The sequence below is a fragment of the Amphiura filiformis genome, chromosome 20 (genome assembly GCF_039555335.1).
Source record: "Amphiura filiformis chromosome 20, Afil_fr2py, whole genome shotgun sequence".
In the NCBI taxonomy this organism is placed as follows: Eukaryota; Metazoa; Echinodermata; class Ophiuroidea; order Amphilepidida; family Amphiuridae; genus Amphiura; species Amphiura filiformis.
The window spans coordinates 26972055-26997710 of record NC_092647.1 but is presented as its reverse complement, the minus strand read 5'-3'; the positions used below and the strand labels follow the sequence as shown (position 1 = coordinate 26997710).

Genomic DNA, 25656 nt, shown 5'->3' with positions numbered 1-25656 from the left:
AATCACCAAACCAAGTTTGATATAATATTGGATGGCTGAGCATGATACCATACCATATCGGATGAGTCATAAAAATATCGGACGAGCCAACAGCAAGTTCGATATTTGTATGACGAATCCGATATGTTATGGTATCATGCAAAATAAGCCATCCAATATTATCATTATTAGGTTTTCTTAACTCCTAATAACCCTGAAAACATAATAATGAAATTTTTCGGTTATTGCGTTTAAGCTGCAGAGTGGATGAATGAAAATATAGGCAAAATATGCAAATAAGCTAATTAATATTCATTGATATACAAATAACATGACACAGACTATACAGCACACTAGGCCACCATATCCAATCACCAAATCAAGTTTGAAGTTGATCGGTTATTGCGTTTAAGCTGCAGAGTGAATTAATGAAAATGTAGCTGCAAAATGTAGGCAAAATATGCAAATAACTCATTAATATTCATAAATATGCCAATAACATGACAGAAAACTATACAGCACATCAAGCTACCATGACAAATCACCAAACCAAGTTTGAAGTTGATAGGTTATTACGTTTAAGCTGCACAGTGGATTAATGAATTTGCTTCTGCCCGGACAGCCAAACAAAGAAACAAAGAAACAAACAACCAGTCAACCATTTGGATGATAACATAAGCCCCACATATATGTGGGGGCCAAAAATATTAGACCAAATGGTTATTAGTCTATATGGTCAGTAGACATACTGGTTAATAGACCAAACACTATTATACTAAATGGACATTAGACTATATGATTATTAGACGTGGTAATTAGCCTTTCTGGTACTAGACCTTTTGTATATACAGACTTGATATTTAGTGTGGAATATTTTTTTGCAAAATTCCAAGACTGGTCTGGAAGGGGTCTGCATAAACCGCACGGGCTAAATATTCATCGGGGTGTGTCGGGAGATGGTGTAACATAATTTTTTGACAGAAAATGTGCTTTCCAAATTCCATTAGTTTACATTATGGCGCTCATAATGTAAGTGAATTATCCTAAAATTGCGGTTTTAAGGAGACTGAATTGGATTTTTGTGGGGGTAAAATTTCTGAATTTGAGCAACATCATTCTGTTATTATCAAATTTATTGAGGTTTAAGGTGATGTTTACTGAACCTTAATACCAATAAGTGTTCATCAGAACTGAAATGCACACGTAATTTACCAGTTTTGAAAGTGGGAGGAGCTTTAAAAATATGGCTCTTAAAAGTGGTACGCACTCAGAAAGTTTGAATGGCCCCTTAAAATCTTACTGCACACAAAGAAGCAGCGTGAGTTCATTGGACAACCAGAAATCCGCGCAGTTGTTTTTGTATACCATAAGTGTATAACATTTGACCCCCGGGGGTCATTTAAACTTTCTGAGTACGTACCACTTTTAAGAGCCATATTTTAATCTCCTCCCATGTTCAAAAATGTGTACATTGCAAGTGTATTTCAAATGTGATAAATGCCAATTGCTGACGAAGTTTAGGAAATATCACCTCAAACCCCTATACATTTGATTTTGATAATAACAGAACAATTTTGCATGAAGTCCGAAATTCCAGCCCAGTCCTCGAATTTTGCGAGAAAATATTCCATACTAAATTTCAAGTCTGTAGATAAAATGGGTATTAGACCAAAATGGTATTAGACCAAATGGCAATAGCTCTGACACCTGATAAAGTCCCCGAATGCGCGAGTCTCACGCTCAATGAGATATTGTAAACGTACATCATTACATGTACATATTCACATTCAAATTTAGACAATACTTGAAGTACCCGTACATGTTATTTGATAGATAACTCATATTATCAAATTCGCCTTTGAAAAGAAATGAAAATCCCATTGCATTGGTAGTAGATATTATATGAAGTATGGCGTGGTGTTTGTTTTGTTTTGTTATAAATGTGTTGTTTTTTGCCTGATCTAACAGTTAACTAAATATTAGTCAATTTTATTTTAAATATGAATTATTACCTAAACAGTGTAATGTTGGTTGCAAATTCCACTTTCGAAAATATGTTTAAAGACACAAATTCCTTGGAAAAACAAATTCCATTAAAAAACACATTCTGTTATTAGAAACATATTTCTAAAATCAGCAATCAAAATAAATATCATATCAATCTAGGAAACCCGAGTTTCATATCATTAGTTAGCAGGGAGATTCATATGCAAATTCCATGAAAATTAACAAATTCCACTATAATAAAAGAGCAAAATCCACATGAAAATAGTTTTCAAACTTAAATCAATAATAACCTTGGTTGAGAATTGAAGCCGTATTGTGAATGTAAAATAATTAGTATGTTTATACATTGGAAAACGTTAAGGGGGAATAACACCCTGATTTTCATCAGTACCCCTCTTCTTTTTTTTCTTGCAAATTTATGACGTACATAAATATGTTCATCACCTCATGTCCTGAACTTATAAAATATATCTACATACAAAGTGCATTTGAATCATTTTAGTAAGTCATTTTAGCCCTATATATGTTTTGTTTACTGTAACCTAGTAACTCAGATCTGTGTTTCATAACAAACCATAATTTATTCTTTTGAACATGTTCAAGTAGAGTACATGAATAGAATACATTAAATCCTTTGTTATACGCTCTATAGAAAATCTAGTGGTGCATGCAAAATATAACCATGATATAACACTGAATAAATTAAATAAACACTTATACAATGGATGTATAGTCATTAGTCAATTTAATTATATAATGTGTTGTTAGGAGAAGAAAAGGCTATTAGGTCACCGTATGTCAGGTTATAGGTCAATTGGTTCAGGTCAAATTTAAGCATCAATTTTGAATACACATGTGAGAGTCTGTGCTATCATAATGAGGCATAATTTTGATATTCTGTCTTTAACTGGATATATATCGAGAAGTGCAAGGTGGATATACTAATATACCTTGGGATGTAAATGGTGAGTACAATTTAGAATGCCTAGTTGAGACGGATTTCATAGGTCTGTCACACTACGACGGACTGGATCAACGTACATCACCGAATACAACAATATTTTATTCGGTGGAAAAATCACCAGTCCGGCAGAAGATTCGGTGGGATTTTGGGTCCGATTCCCGTTCGTCGCTCTATGCGTTGTGGCCGCTAATAATCCTGCAGGCGTCTTATATCCGATCGTTCAACGTCCGACAAATGACCGGATTTGGGGGTCCGATTCCCGTTCGTTTCTCTATGCGTTGTGGCCGCTAATAATCCTGCAGGCGTCTTATTTTTGATCGTTCAACGTCCGGCAGACGACCGGATTTGGGGTCAACGTCCGACAAATGTCCGGATTTGGGGGTCCGATTCCCGTTCGTCTCTCTATGCGTTGTGGCCGCTAATAATCCTGCAGGCGTTTTATATTCAATCGTTCAACGTCCGACAAATGACCGGCGAATCCGTCGCATGTGGCACCAACAGGGACGTCTACCCTATCAGAAAAGTGGGGGAGGAGAGGGTGTTTGAGAGGGTTTTTGACCCCTTAGAGGCAGTGACGTAGCAAGCACTTTTTCAGAGGGTGAACAAAGTGGGGAAAGACAACTTTTAAGGGGGTAAATTTTGGTGAAAATGGTCAAATATTGGCTAATAAGTACCAAATGTCTACAAATCTGATATATTAGGGCAACCAGCGTCCGGGGGCAATAGAGGTGAGAAACCTTTGGACAATGAAGGCCCAATTGAAGCCATTTGTCATTTTTGGATCAATTTTAGCACTATTATTGGGTACTATTTTAGTTTGAAACAGCCGCAAATTGGTGAAACGAAAGCCTAATTGAAGCCATTAAAAAGTTTTCACCATTATTGTATAATATAAACAATTGTTTTAAAAATAACACGTGGATGTCCATAGCAGAAGCAAAAAGGAAGACTTGTCCATTTTTGAAAATGAAGGTCCAATTGAAGCCATTTGCATGGGGACTGTAGGGCCTATTTACATTAGGCCTAGGCCTATTGTGTATAAATTTGGTTTTAAAAATGGAAAATTTGGAAAATTGTTTTTAGTGCATCATTTTGAATTTGCAAAATTTAAAATGTTACACTGATCCACTGACATTTAGATATAAGACTTCAGACTCGTAATTTCAGGTAAAGCATGCATGTATTGATATGTTAAAGGCAGGAATAGACCTATAAGTCCGTCTTAAATACTGACTTTGGTGACAAAATATCACGGGCCCTGCATATGGACTGGTCGGCAGTAATTTTCACAGGCTTTTGGGCCAAGGAACCACATTTAAGCACTGTCTAAATAATCACAGGCCTATACTTAGGCTTACTAGTACTACTATCCTGGGCCTACTCAATAACGTATACAATTTAACCTTTTCCATGTTTTCTCTTCTTTTTTCTTTCTTGTCAATCACTAAAACTGGTAGGAATTTGATATTGCGTCCTCTACCCTTCAGAAAGTGCCCCTCCCTCAATACTTCTTACATGCAACGCCTACTACATTATCTTTCAATTTTTTCACTTTCTTTTTTTTTTTTTTTTTTTTTCTCTCTCCTTTCCCCCTTTTTTCTACTTGTCAGTCACTAAAGTACTGGGGGAAATATGATATTGCGTCACACACCCTTCAGAAAGCCCCCCCCCCCCCCCATGATCGATGCACATGTTCGCCATAGGCCTACATCCGGCACAAGCGCCTGCGAAACCTTGCAAACACCCGCGGTATATAAACGAAAGAATAACGAACAAACCCAGGGTATATATACAGAACAGTACGAACACACATCGGACAACTTCCGAACATGTGTATTCGGTACACTCCGTTTCAAGTTTTGTGCATGCACAAAACTTGAAACGTACTGTCGACGGACTAAACAAACATCACCTAACACGAAACGCATTTGGCGGATAATAACAGGACATATGAAGGACATAAAACGAACATTGACGAACACTAACGGATTTGCTAAAATACCATCCGTTTCTTATACGGAAGACCGATCCGGTGTAGTGTGACACTAACACGGTCTGGGTCAACGTACATCACCGAATGCAAAAATATGCTATCCGGTGGTGAAGGCCTCACAGGAACGTATTTGCAACGAACACGGGCCGAGTGCAACGAACAAAGAACGAACATGAACGAAAGGAGAGCGAACAAACTCCGGCAATATGCAGCACCATACGAACACACATCGGATAAATACCGAACATGTGTATTCGGTACACTCCGTTTCAAGTTTTGTGCATGCACAAACTTGCCGACGGACTTAACGAACATCACCTAACACGAAACGCATTTGGCGGATGATAGCAGGACATAAAAGAACATAAAACGATCATTGACGAACAACAACGGATTTACTAAAATGCCATCCGTTTCTTGTACGGAAGACCTATTCGGTGTAGTGTGACAAACCTATCACAAATAAGTATAAAATAGTTACCAAAATCACAAAAGCTAAGCTTACGGAAAACTACCCAATATGGTGGTATAGGTGACAAGAAATACAATTTTTTTCAACATTGCTGTAGCATGGTTGTGGTAACCTGTTACCTATGGCTTAATTAAGTTTCAGTGAAATAATGTCGCAAGTTAAAAATACAAAATATAGCTCAACATTGAAAATAGAATCATTTTAACCAGTTCCTTTTTTGATAGTTGTGGAGCACCAAGTTCACGAAGTCATAAAAGAAATCAGGAACCACTTATTCCCATTTTACATATCAACTTTATTTCCCTCATGTGTTAGCAACACATATCCAAAATTTTAACGAAATCCGTTGATAGTAAGCTTTCCAAAATGAAGTGAATTTAAATCATCAGTGATGTACCTCCTTTTGGCTTCTATCTTCAAAAGCATGTAATCTACATTGATACCGATGCCACCAATAAAACGAGAAGATTTGCCCTTCATTTTGCATACCACTTTGTCCAATTTTTTTTGTAATTTCTTCACAAAATGCAAAAAATGCAAAAAAAAATCAATGGGTGTAGTACCCCCTTAATGGAGTCTGCAAAAATAAGTAAAAAACGGAAAATCCGCCAAAATCAACAAACTCCCCTGCAGTATAGGAAAAAAGTCCCACGCTAATTTAAACATATTTCAGAAGTACAACATGTTGGTTATATTATCCAAAAGGTTTGATCCAATGTTAGCCTGAATATAGCAGAAAATGTCATTTGAAAATGCTCTTTTTTCGCTACTTTCAAAATTATGAAAAATCCTGTTTTTGCCCAAATTCCACGATGATATTACGTAATTATATCAAAAGAAATACATTTTTCTGAATAGGTCATCTTATAAAGCATAGTTCAATTCCAATATGTTCAACTTTCTGTCAGACCCAGGTTATTTCAAAGGACATTTTCATGATGTCAAATGTTGTTCATTTTAAGCTGTATCAATTCTGAGGCAGGTCAAAGAGGGCCAATTTTAGGGGGTCATGGAATTTTCCCCAGGGGGTCACCTGATTTTTTACTATCATAGTTGTGAACCATCTGACCTAGCTAGACTACATACCAAATATCATTGGATTTGGCTGACCTTCATCTTTCAGCTTTGTGTACAGGCCGCATGGTGCTTAGAAAATATTCCACTTAAGTCCCCGTGATAAATCTCTTATTGTGTCTCAGGCGGCCAATTATAAATATTAAATAATGAAGAAGGATTCTTATGCCCTGCTAGGGTGAAGCATATAGGCCGCCTCCTAAAAATTAAATCTTTAAGTACGAGTTTCTTGGTAGGCCTTAGGCATAAGGTTACCCTGATGCTAGTCTGTCTTGAAGCCCAAGTCTTAAATCAAGCCAGATTTCTTGAACGTAAATTCTACATAGCCTTGCAGGCGCTTGGCAACCGCGTCCTTTTCTACAAGCTTAAGCTAGTTAGTTGCATAGTATATAGTTGAATGTAAAGAATGAATAAGCTGCCGTCCTTCCCGGGTTAATAGAGAGATTGCGAATATGCGTTCACTGGAAACGCCATACGGGTTACGTGTTACGGCAGTGTGCGGGCGAACGTCATAATGCCGTTCGCATCCAAACTCAACTACAATAAATTCATGGTGGCGCTATGCTGCAACAAATATGGCATTTTGAGTGACTTGCCACGTTTCGCCCTAGCTCTGTTATGCTTTTGACCGATTTTGACCATACTTGGTCACAAACACCACTGAACATGTCCCCACATGTGACATGACATTGAACTCCATTTGTCCTTTGACCTGCTCACAATGGCAAAAATGCTCTAAATACTCTAAAATGTATCTTCTTCCACAGATAACATGTGATGGTGACATGCTTAGGTCATGTGACTTGACTTTGGTCGGTGTCTATAGGGTGTTCACAGATAAGGGTCAAAGGTCATTAAGGGGTCATTTCCGGTCTGAAAGCTAAAAATATTCAAAAAATCACTGTTTTTACAAATTACATAGCAGAGTATTGTCATTAGCACACATGCATTGCTACCAACCAGGGTCTTTGGGGTGTCTACAGTGTCGGGGTCAAAGGTCATCAAGGGGTCGCTTTCGGTCAAAAACCAAAAATCATCAAATATGTTCATTTTTTTTATATCTCAAAACGTAACCAGACCAGAGTGACATAAACTTCATATATGCATTAGTGTTACTCGATGTATACACGGTATTTTTATTTTTTGGTCAAAGGTCATTTAGACGTCATTTCCGGTTTTAAGCTAAAAAACTTAGAATTTTTATCTGCATAACTAAGCGTAGTAGATTTGCTTTTATTTAAACTGTAACAATGCATTTTCTCGGTGTATATGAGGTTTTTCTTATATTGGGGTCAAAGGTCATTAAGGAGGTCAAATCGTCAAATTTGCAAAAAAAAGTTTAAAATTGGCCCAATCGAGATCAAATTCAACAGGAACGATTCTTACGACATTGTAAACATGTTAAAAATATTTATGACCCCAAAGGTCAATGTTTACTTTGGGGTCAAAAGGTCAAAATATGGTAGCCAGATAGCTATTCGCTGTGTACCCAGATTCTATTGACTCTAGTCTAAATTGGCTCCAAACAAAGGATTTGAACCGGTGTCCTTCGCCGGAATCATAGCGCAATCCAGTCCATTCAATCAAATATTGTCATCAACCTATTTGATCGTATTGGATTTGCTCTGTGTGTGTGCGACGAACTGTCGCGGTAGATTGCAATCATGCTTTTGTTGAATGCATTTGAGTAGTCCGCCATATTTGTGGTATTCTACGTCATATGCACAACCTCTATAAAGAGATATAAATCACCCATTCACCCTTGGGTGCATCGAACCCACATTTGTATTGGTATGCAAATGCGACTGACCGCATTCAGTATTTGTGGTATTCTACGTCATATGCACAACCTCTATAAAGAGATATAAATCACCCATTCACCCTTGGGTGCATCGAACCCACATTTGTATTGGTATGCAAATGCGACTGACCGCATTCAGTCCAGTTTGTATCATAGCATCGATGTTTTGCGGGCTTTTTTTTTAAACGAGTAATTTTAACAGGTGTATGTCGTTTGAAATTATATATATCTCAAATGTTGACAGAAAGAAACAAGAATCAGAAACTCCTGAAATACAATAGCACTAAGAAATATGAAAATGTGCGGAATTAGCCAATGTCGTACCTGGAGTCTTGGGGTGGGGGGGGGTGGGGTGGGAGGGCGGTGGCACACAGTGTCATTGACCCTATATCTTCATGGCAGAAATCGCCATGGTAGGTTGAATCCACAGCCACGATTGGCCATTTGGTTCAGACCTTTGAAGCTCTTTGAGACGAATAATTAGTCGAGGGACGTGACTAAGGCTACTCACAATAGCCGGGTAATTGATCTTGGTTGTGCGTGAATACGCTTGTATACCCCATTGAGGTCAATGGTCATCGACTTTTATACTGCCTAGTAGTGAGTGCAGCTGTACTACACGATGTAGTCCATACAGCACAGCGATATTTCCCTACCCAAAAAATAGCGCCATCTCTTGATATACGGATATGTTTGACGACGATATTTTGAGGCGCTTCCGAAACATCCCGAGTAACTGAACTATGCAAAACTATCCTTACAACCACTTTAAAAACAAAACCATTCATGTAGAAGATCATTTTACAACTCTCAATATATACTGTATTGTAGAAAATAAATGGGTTGATATTTGAATAGATTCAAGCAATTTCCGAAGGGCTATTTTGATAAAATTTTCATCAAAGACCAATATGATGATGACATTTTATATTCCAATTTAACAATATTTTTCGAGTTTTGTTGAGAATTTTGGAAGTTGTCTAGGGTGTATGCAAGTACAATGCACACATACATGCATATGGCATCTTCCGCCTTTTAGCGGATTTTTCCGCCTTCAACCATCAATTTGGTCATATCTTCGGATTTTATCGGCCCTGCCTTTTACTACATATTCCACACCTCGGCAAGCGTTCGGATGTATTACAGTACACAGACATACTTGAAAAAGTAGAGGTTAATAGAAGCGAGTTTCAGTTTGCAGTTAAGTTCCGAATAATAGCATGCCATGTAAATATACCTCATGGTATCAGTTAAACTCTAAACTTCCTATAGCGATTTTTATAAACTCATCACATGAATACTCTTTTAGCAATATGAACAAAAGAGTAAATCCGAGTATTCATGAAACTAGCATGGTAGCCCTCATGATAAATGCCTGTAGTGTCTCTTGAACATGCTCTGGCCGTGCTTGGTACAACCTTGAAATAAAGTACAATGCAGTCTTGGGTTCGAGTCCAGTAGAGAAATAATAATTTGGTACGTGGTCAATAGATGAAATATCGCTGTGTACAGGACCAACGCAATATAAAATTAGAGTTTTGGTCCGATTTTGAGTTCAAAGCGCACGGCTAATTTTCAAAGCGCATTCTAGCGACCATCATATTTGTTCAACACGTATTTTTTCAAGTGTATGAGACCACATCTGGATTCTTGAGAAAAATTCATTTACGGGAGATATTCATCATTTTCTAACCCGTTATCCGAAGATTTTCGTCTGATATCAAAATCGTGCATAGCAATTCACATGTATCGATCCCGTGTATTCATTTTAGTGTCTCTGCTGCACCAAATAATTATTAGCCAGGCGGTGTCGGTGTGTGGCACCAACCATGATTAGAGGCACTTGACCTGATCGGGGTGCCACAAACATGACAAAACGATTTCCGGCAATTTTCATATGGGATTTTCTAAACTTTAAAATCGATTGTGGGCACGTGTTCCTGTGACGCTACGGTACTATAATAAACAAACGAAAAAAGAAAAGAAAAGGAGAGTACTACAGTAAAAGTGAATTAGACAGGTACCGAAATAAAGGAAAAGGGCTAACATAATAGACTTAAGTATAAAAAAGGGTTGATACAATATTGGGCAAAAATGTTTAAAAAATAACATTTTTTTCTGCAGTATCGTGACTTTTATATTATCCTGGTATTAAATATTATCAAAACATTTTAACCAAAGCACATGATCATGTCTTAAAAACATTTTCGTGTTTGCTGAATAGCATCCATAAGCAAAACACTTTGAGAGCTGTTTAACACAACGAAAAAGCAAAGCGAAAATGGCGTTGCACGAACTTCTGTTCCCCGTCCAAAACAGACATTCATACCGCATTATGCCGTAACACGACGCGATGTTAGAACGCCTCTTCGCAAGCTGATTTTTGGACGGCATTTTCCACACACAAATGAATAGGCAATCTGAGCGTTCAACTTCGCGTCGAAAAAAATCGAAATTTATTCACTTCTTCTTGCCTATACTAGGTCAAATTGTAACCTACAAAATGGATTTTATTACATGTCGGTCTCTACTCGTTCTATTAGGATACTTTGATTCGCTTCATAACACGACAAACATAAAATTTTTCTGCATTTTATAATGCGTTAAATACACGTACATCTGCAAATACAAAACAAATTTGATCCACTTTTGTGGTGAATGCATACCGTTATGAATTCGACACAGTGACGAAATATAGAATGATCATAATGTAGAATCAGCACGGAATGGTGCCATAATATTAGCAAACGTCGTTTACTAAAAACTAATGATTTTACTTATTCGACTGTCATCCAGATTCACAGCGATATGTAAATATTTTTTGCAGAAGTCGGGATTTGGTGGACAGACCAGATAATATCGACAACGACAACTGTGAAAGAGGGGCTGGTATAAAACGATAGATCATCTATACAACTGAACTAAAATATACATGTAACATGTACATGTAACGCGTTGTGTCCATAAGGGTCATATTGGCAAAGTAAATGCCGTGTTGGGATGGATATTCTGTATTACAGCATAGCGCCCTCTGCTGGTCAAACGTATTCACTTTAGTAAGTATTTTTAACGTAGTGAACAAATATTTTAGGTGATATGCGATAACATAGAATATAAAAACCAGAATATTAATGTAAAAGTCGATATGATGAAGTATGGGGCTGGCTGGTGGGGGATAGGAGACATTAGATCTAAGGCAATATTGCTCAAAGACACTATTTTTCATGTTGCGCCACTGGCTTAGAGAAAAACAATGTTGCCTTAAAAACAATAGCAAATCAGCTTAAACTAATTAGCCCCGATAAAGGCTGGGCCTGAAGAAGGAGAGAAATTATGGGGTAAAAAGTAAAAAAGTATGAAATGGATGACGGGTTTCTCGTATATGTGACGGGCTGTCGATAACAGACAGGGTTCCAATATCAACAAAAAACATCAATGCCACAAGGTTGGTGACTCCGATTCGAATAAACACTCACAGGAACTCAATACAATGGCTCCGCAGGGCATGAGGGTAGCACACCGCTAAAGCAATGCGTCATTTTTGCAACCCTACTGAGTTCCAGTAAAATATATTTTGATGTATTATGGGCTGCTTTTTGGACTAATAATCAGAAATCAGAAAGAGTAGCGAATGAAATGAAAGTGTAAAGCCTGTGTATAAATTTGAATCACCAAAAAAGTCGCATTTTTATAATTATCAAGAAATTAGGCTTGCTAATTAAAAAAATAGTACAAACAGTTTTCAGTCTCGAGAGCATGTCAAAAACAGTGAGGGCGCTCTTTAGTGGCTCCTACCGGGAAAACGACAGAACCTGAAACATATGTTAAACTATGTGCAATCGACTGGTTATCATTAAATTTCTCAAAAATACCGAAAAGGCCTTAAAACGAGCAAAGAAAACTGGTGTTTCTACACGTATTTCAATGGGGCGATTATTTAGTGGTGTGCGCCCTAAATAATCGTTCCATTGAGATACATGTGAAAACAGAAAGTAAACTAGTTTTTCTACCCTTTGTTACAAAGAAAATGTCGCTTGGATTTTCTTAAGTATAAAGTCAGAAATTGAATAGAAATTTAGTTTTTTGTGACCAATCTAGATGAACTTTTGAGCAACGGGCATCTAAACAGCGCCCTCACGAATTTCAGCCGACAATTCCGCCTCCTTACTAGTTCCGGTCTTGATATTATTCCGACAGCCTGTCACTAATTCACAGTCGATTTGAAACATTTTTGAACAGATTTTTAATGTTGAGGCCCTACACTATTATTTTCATAAAAACAAGCACGATTCACTTAAATTTAGTACCCTCGAGAGGCTGATGTATTTCGCTCAGGTGTTAATTGTAACCGGAACTATACATGGTTACACCAAATGCGGAAGTATATAGTGTTGTGCCCCCTTATGTTAAAACCATAAGTGACGTTTTTGTAACGACCTTGAAACGTAATATATCCTATACAAATACTAGTTTTTAGATTCTATGGTATTCAAAAAATACTTACTACGTATTTCGACAACGGGGTACATTGTGCCCATACATATGCTATTATACAAAATATCTACACCAGCACGGCATTTACCGTGCCAATACGACCCGTATGGACACAATGTGTTACGTGTATATATGTGTAAATATAGAGTATTGGCAACAGTTAAAATGGTTTAAGATTATGATTAAGATTAGGATAGTGATGACAAGGATGAGGATGCTTGAGGTATGGGTTTATGAGCAGTGACGGCGGAAGCATTCAAATGTAGGGGTTAAGCATATTTTGTGCAGGTATCACTGGGACATTTCAGCGCAAGCGTGAGATATACAGCCTGTCTCAAAAAAAAATCGTGCAAGTGAAAAGCGCCCTCTGTGGCAATTAGAAAATTTGTTTGTGACATAATGCTTATACCAACGTCAAGGGCACGGTCTTAGCTCTTAAATACCGTTTGTTCTGTTCAATTTGTGTTTTTAAATCTCGAGATTTGTTTAGTTAATAACGAAAGGATAAAATCACAATTGTGCCACTTTTACTAGGAAATAGTGCTGTACATGTAAATCAATGATAGCTGATGTTGATGCGTCTAATGCACTCCCCTCGGGGCGCGTGCATTAGACGCATCTACATAAGCACGCGTGTATTATTTTGTCTAATTTTATTAATTTGTCAAATTTCATGAACTTGTCTAAGTTCATTAACCTATAAATGTGCAATATTTGTTTGTCTTTTAACATGCAATGAGTGACAAAGAGAACAGTATTTACCATGTGGGAAAAGAGAATCATTATATCATATAAAGCAGTAAAAACAGTACAAACAATTGTATTGTTGTGTACTCGATTCATTCTTTTGATTTTACGGAGGAACTCTTGATAAACTTGATGCTATCATTGATTTACATGCGTACGGCCCCTAGTAAAAGCGGCACAATTGTGATTTTACCCTTTCGTTGTTAAGTAAGCATATCTCGATATTAAAACAAGCAAATTGAATAGAACAGACGGCATTTAAGAGCTAAGACTACGCACTTGACGTTGGTGTAAGAATTATATCACAACGGTATTTCCTAATTGCCACAGAGGGCGCTTTTCGCTTGCACAATTTTTTTTTGAGACAGTCTGTATATTTTCAATTTCAGACTATTTCAACCCAAAAGAGTATTTGATTTTGATGAGATAGCATGGTTAGAGGCCGAGGAGCGCGAAAACTTTTGCAATGTTACCCTATTTTGGTCCAGAATACGGTGTTAGTCGGGCTATAAAAGAGCATGTACAGGGCGTTTTTACTTTTTTATAGGACTTTTACGGGGACGCTACCCCATTAAAAAAGAGAGGGGAGGATGTGTTCCCGGTTACTCGCTTCCGCCGCCTATTACTATGAGTTATGATGAGAGAGGGTTCACTTAGATTTTCATACGGGTGAGGGATAGGTGTGTCAACGTTAAACACTAAATCTACTGGAAAGTCCATCTGTTTTGACTAACGCCAATGAGTATAATATTTTCCTATGATTGTGATTTGTGTAGCTTGCACGGAATAAAAAGCCAATACTTACGCACACACTGTCACAAATGGCAGTAGGAGACGGAGTGTCTGAACTCATAGGTGTTATAAAATCGGGCGAATAAAGCAGATTGGCCTGCGAAATAAAATACGTTGTGTTGGAAATTGGTATTTTGGGATATTTACACAGCCGGATTCCGTCTGTAATCATGGTAATGGTTATCTAAATTATAGGACACAATTAGTTTCCTACGCACTTGGACGGTGTTATTCTAGAGTTTATAGGCGAACCTCTCATATAATAACATCTTTGTCACAGACTTGTCGCTTTTGTGAACCACGGTCGATGCAATTTGTTAAATGTTATTCTCGATGATTCTCGAAGATATGTTAATATCTCGAAATCTGATTTACATAGTAAGTGAATCAAGTTTTTTTTTTTAGTAACGCGCGACATCGACCGCCAAAATAATGAGAAAGAAAAGTGACGCGAGAGTAGGACATACACACAATACACACCAAGTATTGCAACAGTGCGAAAAAATACACACACGAATTCCGTAAACTGAACATTGATGCAATATCCTGTCGATTTCACATGATGTACTGGATAGAAATGTTCTATGCTGGAATAAGTAAGATTCGGCTATTAAATGGGATGACAGATGTCACTTGCGGCGACAACATGCAACTACTCCAATGTTTACGATGGCGGAAAGACCGAAATCTGTTTGAATACAAAGACGTAGAAACTTTAATGCAGAAAATGTCCCGATGCCTTTTTTTGCAATGTATGGAAATATGGTGGCGGGAGAATGAACCATGAGTATGTCGGGTGAAAGAAATTACCAGCCTTTGAAAACAGATGTCCTTCTAGGTCTAGAAAACTCACGTGGCTAGTAAGTAAGGCACCAGATGACATTGAATCGCACTAAAAATATTGTGCTGTGTATTCATTATATGTTTAAATGCCACTCTGTCCTTTAAGGAGTAATCACATGACTCAATTATTGCAATGACATAACTGAGTCCTACAATCCTTGCAAGATGTCAGCCATATTTAACTCTTATTTTCAGCCAATCAACGTGTAACCTTCTTCCGTAAACATTTTCCTGGCACCTTGCAGAAACTGATTAAACCATTTGGCAACCATTCTAAAGGCATCTGAACATTTTGTGAAATAAAGTTTCTTTGTCTCTGCATTCAAACGGATCCCCGTTTTCCGCCATTGAAGGAACCGTAACAGACACATCATATCACGGCAAGTGACATCTTCCATAACATTTATTAACCTATTTATTTTCAATGCAGTATGTCATGAAAAAACGTCGGGATATTGGATCATCTACAGTTTGCGGAATGCCTATTTCAACACTGTTGCAATACTTAAGACCTTTTTGGGTTTTCTTTTGCAAACCAGGGTCGGACCTATTTTAGGGTAGGTCGGATTACGCCAATCAAATCAAACCAATTTTTAGGCCTTAGTGTAGTGTGTGTATTTCTGTATAGGATACCCAGTGTGGTGGGAGTACTAAAAATGTACTATAATAATGCATAAATATTCTTAAGATGCTAGTTTATCACTGTCATATTGAGGGAAAACACGCCTGTGTGTGCTTATAGCACCTATTGCAAATGATGGCATTATGCTACTTCTATTAATATAAGTGCATGTTTATGTCTGCAGAAGAAATATTATTGGGGTTTTCTCATGTCATTTCTTGATCCAGATAAGTGAGACAATGGTCATGAATGGATACGCTTATTGTTCTGTATGCAATATATGACCAACGCGTGTACACAGAGTGTAGTGGCTATGTAATGCGCAAATACATGTTGCATGTAAGTACTTAGCATGCTGAATAATTTAGTCACAATATGACTAATAATCAAATTTTGTCTACATCTTGATCTAAAACACACCACGTAAATATCCCAAGATTAGTTAGTTACTAAATTGCCACGTTTCATATAGAGTAGAATATTTATTTGTATGCGTTTATTCAGATATTTTTAAAATTATATATAAGGATAACGAAAAGATGATTTAATGCTACTCTCTATAGTACACTTTTCAGCTTAATCAACCATTGGCATAGGAATGGCTTCAAAACATTAACACCGGTCGACCACCATGATTTGAGTCTTGTAACACATTGATTGAAATCCAGGATGTATAAAAGTCCACTTGTGACACATTCATTACTGGAGAGTGACTTTTGAAGCACAATATGGGTTTAATCAAGGAAAGTGTGTGATTTATATTACATGGCAGAATGCTTATCAACATTATACATAACTGTGTGCTTTATTTTGTATTATCTTACTGGTGGTAATCTCATTCTAACATTGTTGTCTTTGTATATGATTCAAAAACCACCCAAGTCCAAAATTTAAAATGAACCCCACGAAGTCCCTGAAATGCTAATCGTCATACCTAATACAGGTTAATCCACTCATTTGCACGTAAAACTTACCATATTGACCAGGTAACTCTAACTGAAGGAATTAAAATGATACACATGTTTTTCTCTCAAAATCACTTCCCATGGACTTGGGTGGGTTTTGTATTCATGTATTCAATTGTACTGGTTTTTGATGTTCGAAACAATAGAGAGCAGTTAAACCACCAGTCGTTGGTCGTCCAACGGATAGGTTTTGAAGCCATCCATTATTTTAACACGTGGCACATAGCTGATAAAGTTTAAGGGATCCTTATTCCTACCAAATTTGCAGAAACAATGTGAAGAAATCGTGACGAATGGTATTACGTTTACCTTAGCTGTTGTGGCAACAGGGAACGTATCCTGCATCGATGCAGTCATTGTTGTAGCCGTAAGTACAGCCGTCACGCCAACAGAAACTCTTGCAGGGGCCGCCTGGGCGTCGATCCAGAATGATATCCAGGACATTAATATCAGTAGCAAACTCGGAACATATACTGTGAGAATGTAAGTCTGAACTTGACGCTTGAAGTTGAACTTGATAAAGACACCTCGCCAGTCACCTGAGCATGGATATAAAATAAACATTCGGCTAATCCACTTAAAGCCCACACTACCCCCTTTGGAATATTTTGATTTTTCTACTACAGGGGAGTATGAATTTCAAATGGAATTAGCACAGTAATAAACTCTATTTGAAACCAACCTTCCCTATGTGGAAGATTCAGCTTGAAATATTAAATTTTCAGAAGATGTATGAAATTCGAGCGGGGTGCCTATAGTGTGCACTAATGTGATCATCACATTTGAAACTCATACTTCTCCAGTGGTAGATATTTCCAACATCTTCTTCAGGCTGGGGTACTGTGGATTGAAATAAAATAGCCTTTTATTTCATGAGACTAAGTGATATAACATTATGTAATACAATATGTATACCAGTGTATGCAGTTGAGATTGAATTGCAAAAAGCGACACATAATAATTATTACGTTATATGCTTCCATATCGCAATCAATCTATCAATAAATAAATCAATCAACCAATCAATCAATCAATCAATCAATCAATCAATCAATCAATCAATCAATCAATCAATCAATCAATCAATCAATCAATCCATTCATCCATCAATCAATCCATTCATCCATCAATCAATAGATCAATTAATAGTAAACCAATCAAGAAATCAATCAATCAATCAACTTTATTTTCAGATGTCAACAACATGGAAAGGGTGAATGCTAATTTACTGTACAGATTCATTACGGTTTGTTACTCCGAAGGTTGTCATTCCTAAGGCTCGTTATCCTGAAGGGTCAATACTTCGAATTCCGAAGGGTCATTGCTCAAAATTTCCAGTAAGGCTTCTTCCGAAACTTCACTATACTCCGAGTTTACCGTAAAGATCGTTATTCCTAAGGGCAGTCCGAAATTCGGAGTATATCTAGTATGACTCTTCGGAGTAACGTGCTTTCGGAATATTGACCCTTCGAATTACCGAACCTAAGGAGTAGTGAACCTTCGGAATAACGAACCTTATTTCAAATATGGGCTAATGTTCCTCGGAATAACAAACCTTCTGAATAACAACCCTGTGGAATAAGGACACGACCAGACATTTGGTGGTGTTAAAATCTACGATATTTTGGCAGCAACTTCATATCTGGAAGGTTCGGATCCGAATACATGTACATACTCCTTTGAAATATACAGCAAATCATGTATATGCCAGAACTTAATTAATTAAGTTCAACATTTACTGGATATGTTATGAAAAAAGCAAGCAATGTGTACTTTGAATTAATAATTCAATGCTAAAATACAAGAGGTCTGAAGACGTTTATGATAATAATGGATTAATACTCCGAAAGTGAAAGCGACAAAAGAATAACTGGATATTGAGCTGAATACATCCGTCTGTCACGACAATTTGTTTCAGACATTATTACAATTTGTAATGCAACCAAAGATTTAATATTTGCACGACTGTTGAAACAGCCTCAAAACGGTGATTGATTGCAGCAGGAGATTACTGTATGGTGTCCCATGTGTGATAGCATGTACATGTTTCGAATACAAACAAAGATGGATTGTACACTTTTCTTTCCTAATTAGCTTATGGCCGGTAATGATAACAACATTGTTTACATTAACACGGACAACATGCTTTTAAGGATAGTGACAGGTAATTTAAGTCATGCAATTGTTTTGTTAAGTACCCACTATGCATGTATTCATGCATTTTAAACTATTCCAACCGATCTTGGAAGATTGAATACGGTAAAAGGATAGGATTTCCCTTGCGACATATAACACCTGTAAAAAGTCATATTATTCTAAATCAGAAACGAGTAATTATAATTATTGGTGTTAAATTATCTTGGTTGTTTCGGAAATGGACATAGAGCATTGGACCTCGACCATAACATATTTTAATCTGTTCATCTGGATTTTTTTATTTATGATAGCTAAATATCACGTCTCATCCGAGACGCATCATAAGGCCAAGTCAGATGAAACCCATGATCTTTGCTTGGGGCTTGAACAATTCTGTGAACAATACAAAATGATTTTCCTACGTCCAATGCAGCATGCCACTCTGTCAGATTGCTTATTGGAATGACATTTACTAGTAATACCGTAAAACCCCGTCTACAAGCATATAGAGTGCTTCTGATGAAAGCTACATTAATCCAGGTGCCATAATGGAGTTTGAGCAAATAAATTACAGATCCATATACAAACAAGTATTATTTTAAGACCAATCTATTGTATTGGTATATTTACGCTTCCATCGAATTAATTAAGCTTTCATAAAAAACACCATACATGCTTGTAGACGGGGTTTTACGGTATACATATTCAATGTGAATGAGTATGTTGTGTGTAAGGTGTGAGTCGCAAGCTAAAACAAAAAAGTTTGGAAAAAGTTTGGAAACTTTCAAAAACGGCTGTATATCAGAATGTTTTGAAATCTATCTCCATATTGTTTCATATCAGTGAAACCATTGTTCTTTCTTGTCAAGAATGCACCTCATTTGTGACGATAACTTATTCCACGGCTGAGTAACTTTCTTTGAAAGACAGAGAGGTCTCAAAGAAAATGTGCCAAACTGACCGTTGTCTGCACCCATCTTATTACTTTGAATGAATGAACAAATGGCGCAGACAATGGCAGATTTTGCACTTTTTGTTTGAGACCTTCTTGTCTTTCAAAGACAGTTACTCAACTATGGAATAAGTTATGGTCACAAATTTGGTTTAATTTTGACAGAAAAGAACAATGTTTATATTGATATGAAACAATATGGAAAAAGATTTCAAATATCTCTGATATAAAGTCGTTTTGGAAAGTTTCCAAACACAAAGGTGATGGATGAAAAATTACTACAACATATCACTTATTCATTTTTGTGTGAGACACGGACTTTTTGAAAAAGTATATTTAATACTCGGCCTCTTTTAACATCACCATTATATATTTGCTGTTAGAAAATGACAAAAATTCTTACTTTTTCACCCATTGAGCTTCTATATTTCTATAATTGTCGCTTATTTATTGTTATATAATAATGATCATTAATGAATTTCTCAATATTTTATGATTTAGGATGTATATTCATAGCCAAACTATGTATATAAAACGCATGAGCATTGCACAACAGCTAATTTACTTATTCATCATTTAAATGCATGGTTTTAACAAAGGCGCTGCTCACTGGCGATCTGGCTGTATTAAGTTTTTAAAAGTATTAATGACCTCTTTCTGCGCGATTAAGCCACTGTATAGTGTGTAGATGTATAGATGAAGTCAATATTCCACTCAATCAAATAAATAGATGTTTTCAAAAATGTTTTCTGAATGTTATTAAGGACTCGGATAGCGACATTTTAACGTATTTTTTGTGGGACCTGGGAGCTCATCAGACATATCGAATTGAATTCTTAATACGAGGAATGTCCTTCTTATTTGTTTGAAATTCGCGAAATAATACACATTTTATGGCAAATGATTTTGAAATTTAACATTTCTCGAAATAAATTTAAGTACATATTATTAGATTTATAAAGTTTACTTCGAGGACTGTTATAAATCAAAAATATAAATGTTTTTAAATAATTTGCCATGAAAGCTGTATTAAATCGCAAAAACAAACAAACAACATTTATTGCTTGTACGGTAGTTTTGGAATCATTCTTCCCCGCCAAAAGACAGCGAATGTCTGTTTTTAGAGTTTAATGACTTTACATCAGTTGTTTTGAAAGTATTATGAAATATGTCCACATTTGGAACCGAAGGATATCCCGAGGGGCTCGCTCATAACTGTCACTTTTCACTTTTTGAATTCAACGTCATATTTTCTTCTTTTAAATTTGAAAACAAAGCACAATTTTAATTGTATCTTTTGTTTTCCTGTAAAAAAATTGACAAGCCGATTAAGGAAATACTGCTAGCGACCACTCACACTAGCGCTCATTCATGCGGTATACAAATACGACGACCAGCGTCCGCGTATTGTTCGAATGCATGACACGTCACACGGTGTGGTCATTGTATAGCGTACTTTTAGCTACGTCACGAAACGCGGTCATTATACTTTTTCAATAACCTGCCTTTACTTTCATGTATTTGAAAGTTATTATTTGTGATTGAATTAAACACATCGCGTATATTCATGAGGTCATGACTGGTAATTGGGCAGAAAAAAAAAACCTCCTATGTGTCTTTGGCCCCTGAACATGTTTAAAGCAGAACATGCTTTAAACATGTTCAAGGGCCAAAGACACATAGGAGGTTTTTCCTGCCCATGGACTATACGTCGTGTATACTATAAAATATGGGTTAATTAGATGCATGAATGGAATGTTATCTTCCTAAGATGCAACTTGACCTAGCCTGAATAGTTGAACTACTATAATTGCATTAATTTCATTAAGGGAACTACGCTAAGTAAATACGCTAAGTACCCATTTAAAATATACATTTCAACTTGTTAAAACCAATTATGTAACTAGTTTTGACAAAATGAAATAGAGTGTATATTATGAGCGTTTATACAAACCTAATTAACCTGTTCAAGAATAGCTGTCTTTTGTTAAGTATATTATTAAAAATATATTGCATTAATTCTGGAGACTTTTTATAGCTTAAACATCCTTTTTGGTAGTTAATTTATATAAAATATACCCGACTACAAAACATGTTGCATTAATAGTGGTGTGAAATTAAATATGTGGATATTTAAATACATTTTCTTTATCAAATGTTGTAGTACTGTGTGTTTTTTGTGCTGACAGGAACAGGCTACCTGAATAAAGCAGTTGTAGCACCATCTGTCGACGTTTTATTGAAAAATTGCATGAGAAAAGTAGATTTCAAATCGTCAACAGCATGTAGGAGGTAAGAGAACAAAACTCGCCACGACCCGAATGTCTCCCATATCTTAAGTGCTACGTACGACTGATTTATAGTTATCAGTTATTCCAAACTTACACCCTACGCTTGCCCCCCTCTCGGCTCGCCAAAAATCGCTTCTCCCCGCCAAACAATCTTTGCCCCCTCTTACACATGCCACATTTTTGATATACCAAATTGCAAATCTAAAATTGTGTAGATATGTATTGAGAGCGCGCGAGCAAAAACAATTGCATATTTAAACATTTTCGTACTGTCCTCCTAAGCTTTTTAGAGCGTTTTATTAAAAAGCGCACCATGAATGTGTGCCAAAAATCGCTTGCCGCGCCATCGGCTTGCTAAAAATTGTTTGCCCCACCCCCTATTGGCTGGGCTAAAATTTCTTGCCCCCACCCCATATTCTACCTTCCCCATTGCTCATCATTATTGCACAGCCCCTATATACATTTAACTTGTGGCAATCCCGGTTGAATATGAATTTATATAGGTTAATCAATATCTATCGGTTGTTGACCGTATACGTGTAACCTATTCTTGAGTACCTTCAGCATGTTGAGCCTCTCCTAACCCCGCAATGGGTTTCCATTTGACAAAATCTCTCAAATAAAGCTCCAAATGACTTTGGCTAATCATTGGACCATCCTTCGTGCTGATTGACCGTAACAAATGACATACAACTTAACCGGTAAGGCGGTCAAAGATATATGACAAATTTGTACAGTATTTAAACCCAACAGATATAAACATCTAAAAAAAAAAGTAAATAAGCCCCCTTTGAAAATGTCCATTATTCAAAAAAATTTGACACCTCATTTGATACGATAGCCCAGAAAACAATAAAACACCGGTCAATTTAATGTAGTGAGGTCCAGATTTGAAAGTTGCACATACAATACAACAACACTCAGATATCATTGCACAGATGTCCTTCCATTATCAAATTTACTGCAACTTTTAAATCTTGGGTTACATTGATTTAAATGTACGCTGTGACGTCAATATCTAGTCAACTGCAAAATGCGCAGAAATAAATTCTGCTTCCAACGCATTTTACAGATTTGTAATACAATCGCCCGTTTTTGAATATTATTCATTATTTAAGAGGGGGGGTAGTTATTTTTTTTTTGATGTTTATGACAAATTTGTACAGTATTTAAACCCAACACATCATAGATTTTTTCAAGAGCGTATTTAGTGTGTAGAATTTCAAGTTCATAATATGTATGTTAATTGAGGACACTGTGTTTTATCGAAGCAGACACAATTTAATTTCCTACACAGAGTAAAAATGAACAGATTCAATAATGCATTGATATTCAACAGACAGGTTTGTTTTGGTTGATGTTTTGACATATTCCATCGGTTATATCCAGCAGGCAAGTTTCGATAAATTGAATTTCTCATTTGCGCTCAATGCATGCAACAAATCATACATGAGATATTTATTAATGTCTAGCAAATATTCATGTCGTGGGGTTTTTAGTCGCATGGTTAAGTCGTTAAGCCTTAAGAGTTGTGTGAAGAGACAGTGGTTAATTGTCTAGAAAATCTTGCTTCTGGTGCATGAGGTCATAGGTTAGATTGTCGGGGGTGGAAAAGTTTATTGGCTATTGGCCTGGAAAAGTAAACATGTAACAGTCTAAATTTCAAGAATTTTATTGGCAATTACATCTGTAGATTTAAATTAAAACTTCCTCTCTCCCCAGGGAGCATGCTAGAGCTGGGTTATCAAGCATGGGAAATCTTTCGGAGAGGACCATGAACAGAAGAGTTATATATACATGGACATATTTAATAAACAGCAACAATGGCAAGCACTATCTAATGGGGTAAAAGCAAATAAATACACAGTATAAAACCCACGAATACTCATCAAAGTTTTATAGGAGAATATTAGCTAAATTGCATATTATCAATAGCTTATAACTCTTAAAGCAGTCAGCGGACTTGGCATATTCACGGAAGAGGTATGAAGTTGCATTCTATAATTGAACATGTAGCTCACAGTCAGTTTCGAGAAGAGTAGGGTGTTAACCCCTTCCCAACTCATCCCCGTGTTCAAATGAACGCAACGGAGATGAGCTTCATAAGAAGATGAGCTTAATAAGAAGCTTTCTTTGGCTATCCAGGGTTGTCAAACCGGAACAAATCAAATAAAATTTAAAAAAAAATTAAAAGCACAAAAGCACAAAAGCAGAATTGATGTGAAATTGTGACAAAATGTGAAATTGAATAATATAAAAACGAATAAGACTAGTTATTGAACATCAGCTGAGTGAAGCGCAGTTTGGGTTCAGGAAGAACAGAGGGTGCACTGATGCCATATTTGCTCTGAGACAGCTGTGTGAAAGGAGTATTGAGTACAACCAAGATCTGTACACTACATTCATAGACCAAGAAAAGGCGTTTGATCGAGAGATATACTCTGGACTGTGCTAGAAGACTACGGTGTAAAAGGGCAACTGCTGGACAGTGTGAGAGCCAACTACAGGGCAGACTCTGTACTGTCAGGACAAGGACAGGACTCACCAAGTGGTTTCCTGTGAAGTCAGGTGTCCGACAAGGATACGTCCTCTCGCCTCTCCTGTTCCTCATTTTTATGGACAGGATCACCAAAGAAGCAAATCTAGATGAAGAAGCTTTCAATGAACTACTGTTTGCAGATGATCAATGTCTCATCCACCATGACAGCCTTAGCTTACAAAACCACACCAACAGACTGCACTCAACCTGCCAGAAGTATATAGATTGACAACACAACCCTCCAGCAATTGAAGGAGTTTAAGTACCTGGGCAGCATCTTTATTGAAGACGGGAAGATAGACCGAGAAATTGAAACCAGATTTCAGAAAGCAAACAACATCACCTTCATGCTAGGGTCTATACATTCCCAAGAACAATCAACAACGTAATATACTCCGACTCTCTGCTACCAGGCACAAACATGGGCTATGAACAAAAAGACTGAACGGAAGATCACCACCTGTGAAATGAAATGCCTACGAAAAGCTGTAAACAAGACAAGACGGGACAAAATCGGGAATGAAGTCATCAGAGACATGGTTGGCACCAAGCCTATGCTTGACCAGATTGAAAGCCATCGCATCAAATGGTTTGGTCATCTTATGCGCATGCCCGCAAATCAACCAGCCCTGCAGACCTACAACAGCAAACTGTCCGGTACCAAGCCAGTAGGAAGACCAAGAAAAAGATGGATTGAGGGGGTCAAGAAAATCCTGACAAGGCATAACACCAACCTGACAGATGCTACCCATGCAGCCCAAGATAGACGTCCAGTCATTTCCCCGCGACTCTGAGAGGAACAAGCGGAGGACAAAAGTAAAGTAAAGTAAAATAAATAAGTATAAATACGCTTATATTCTAATAATCATAACCGGGATCACAAAATACTATATTGCATGCCCAATACGTATTCCCCAAAGGGTGTTTTAAATATGTTTTTAAATAGGTATTTAACTAAAAATGTTTCAACATGTTTTTTTATGGT

The 25656-nt window shown here is 36.9% G+C and overlaps 1 protein-coding gene across 4 annotated transcripts in view; it reads right to left on the bottom strand.

The window, feature by feature from the left end:
- Positions 1 to 25656, bottom strand: part of LOC140142087 (glycine receptor subunit alpha-2-like) — a 224845-nt gene that overhangs the window by 11245 nt on the left and 187944 nt on the right. For 3 of the 4 annotated variants that reach the window (XM_072164041.1, XM_072164039.1, XM_072164040.1), the window contains exons 7-8: positions 17063 to 17292; positions 14337 to 14420 (exon numbers count right to left, since the gene is read on the bottom strand). In XM_072164041.1, coding sequence (XP_072020142.1) covers positions 14337 to 14420; positions 17063 to 17292 — 314 coding nt within the window. The remainder of the gene's footprint in view (positions 1 to 14336; positions 14421 to 17062; positions 17293 to 25656) is intronic. The other variant, XM_072164042.1, reaches the window with a different exon arrangement.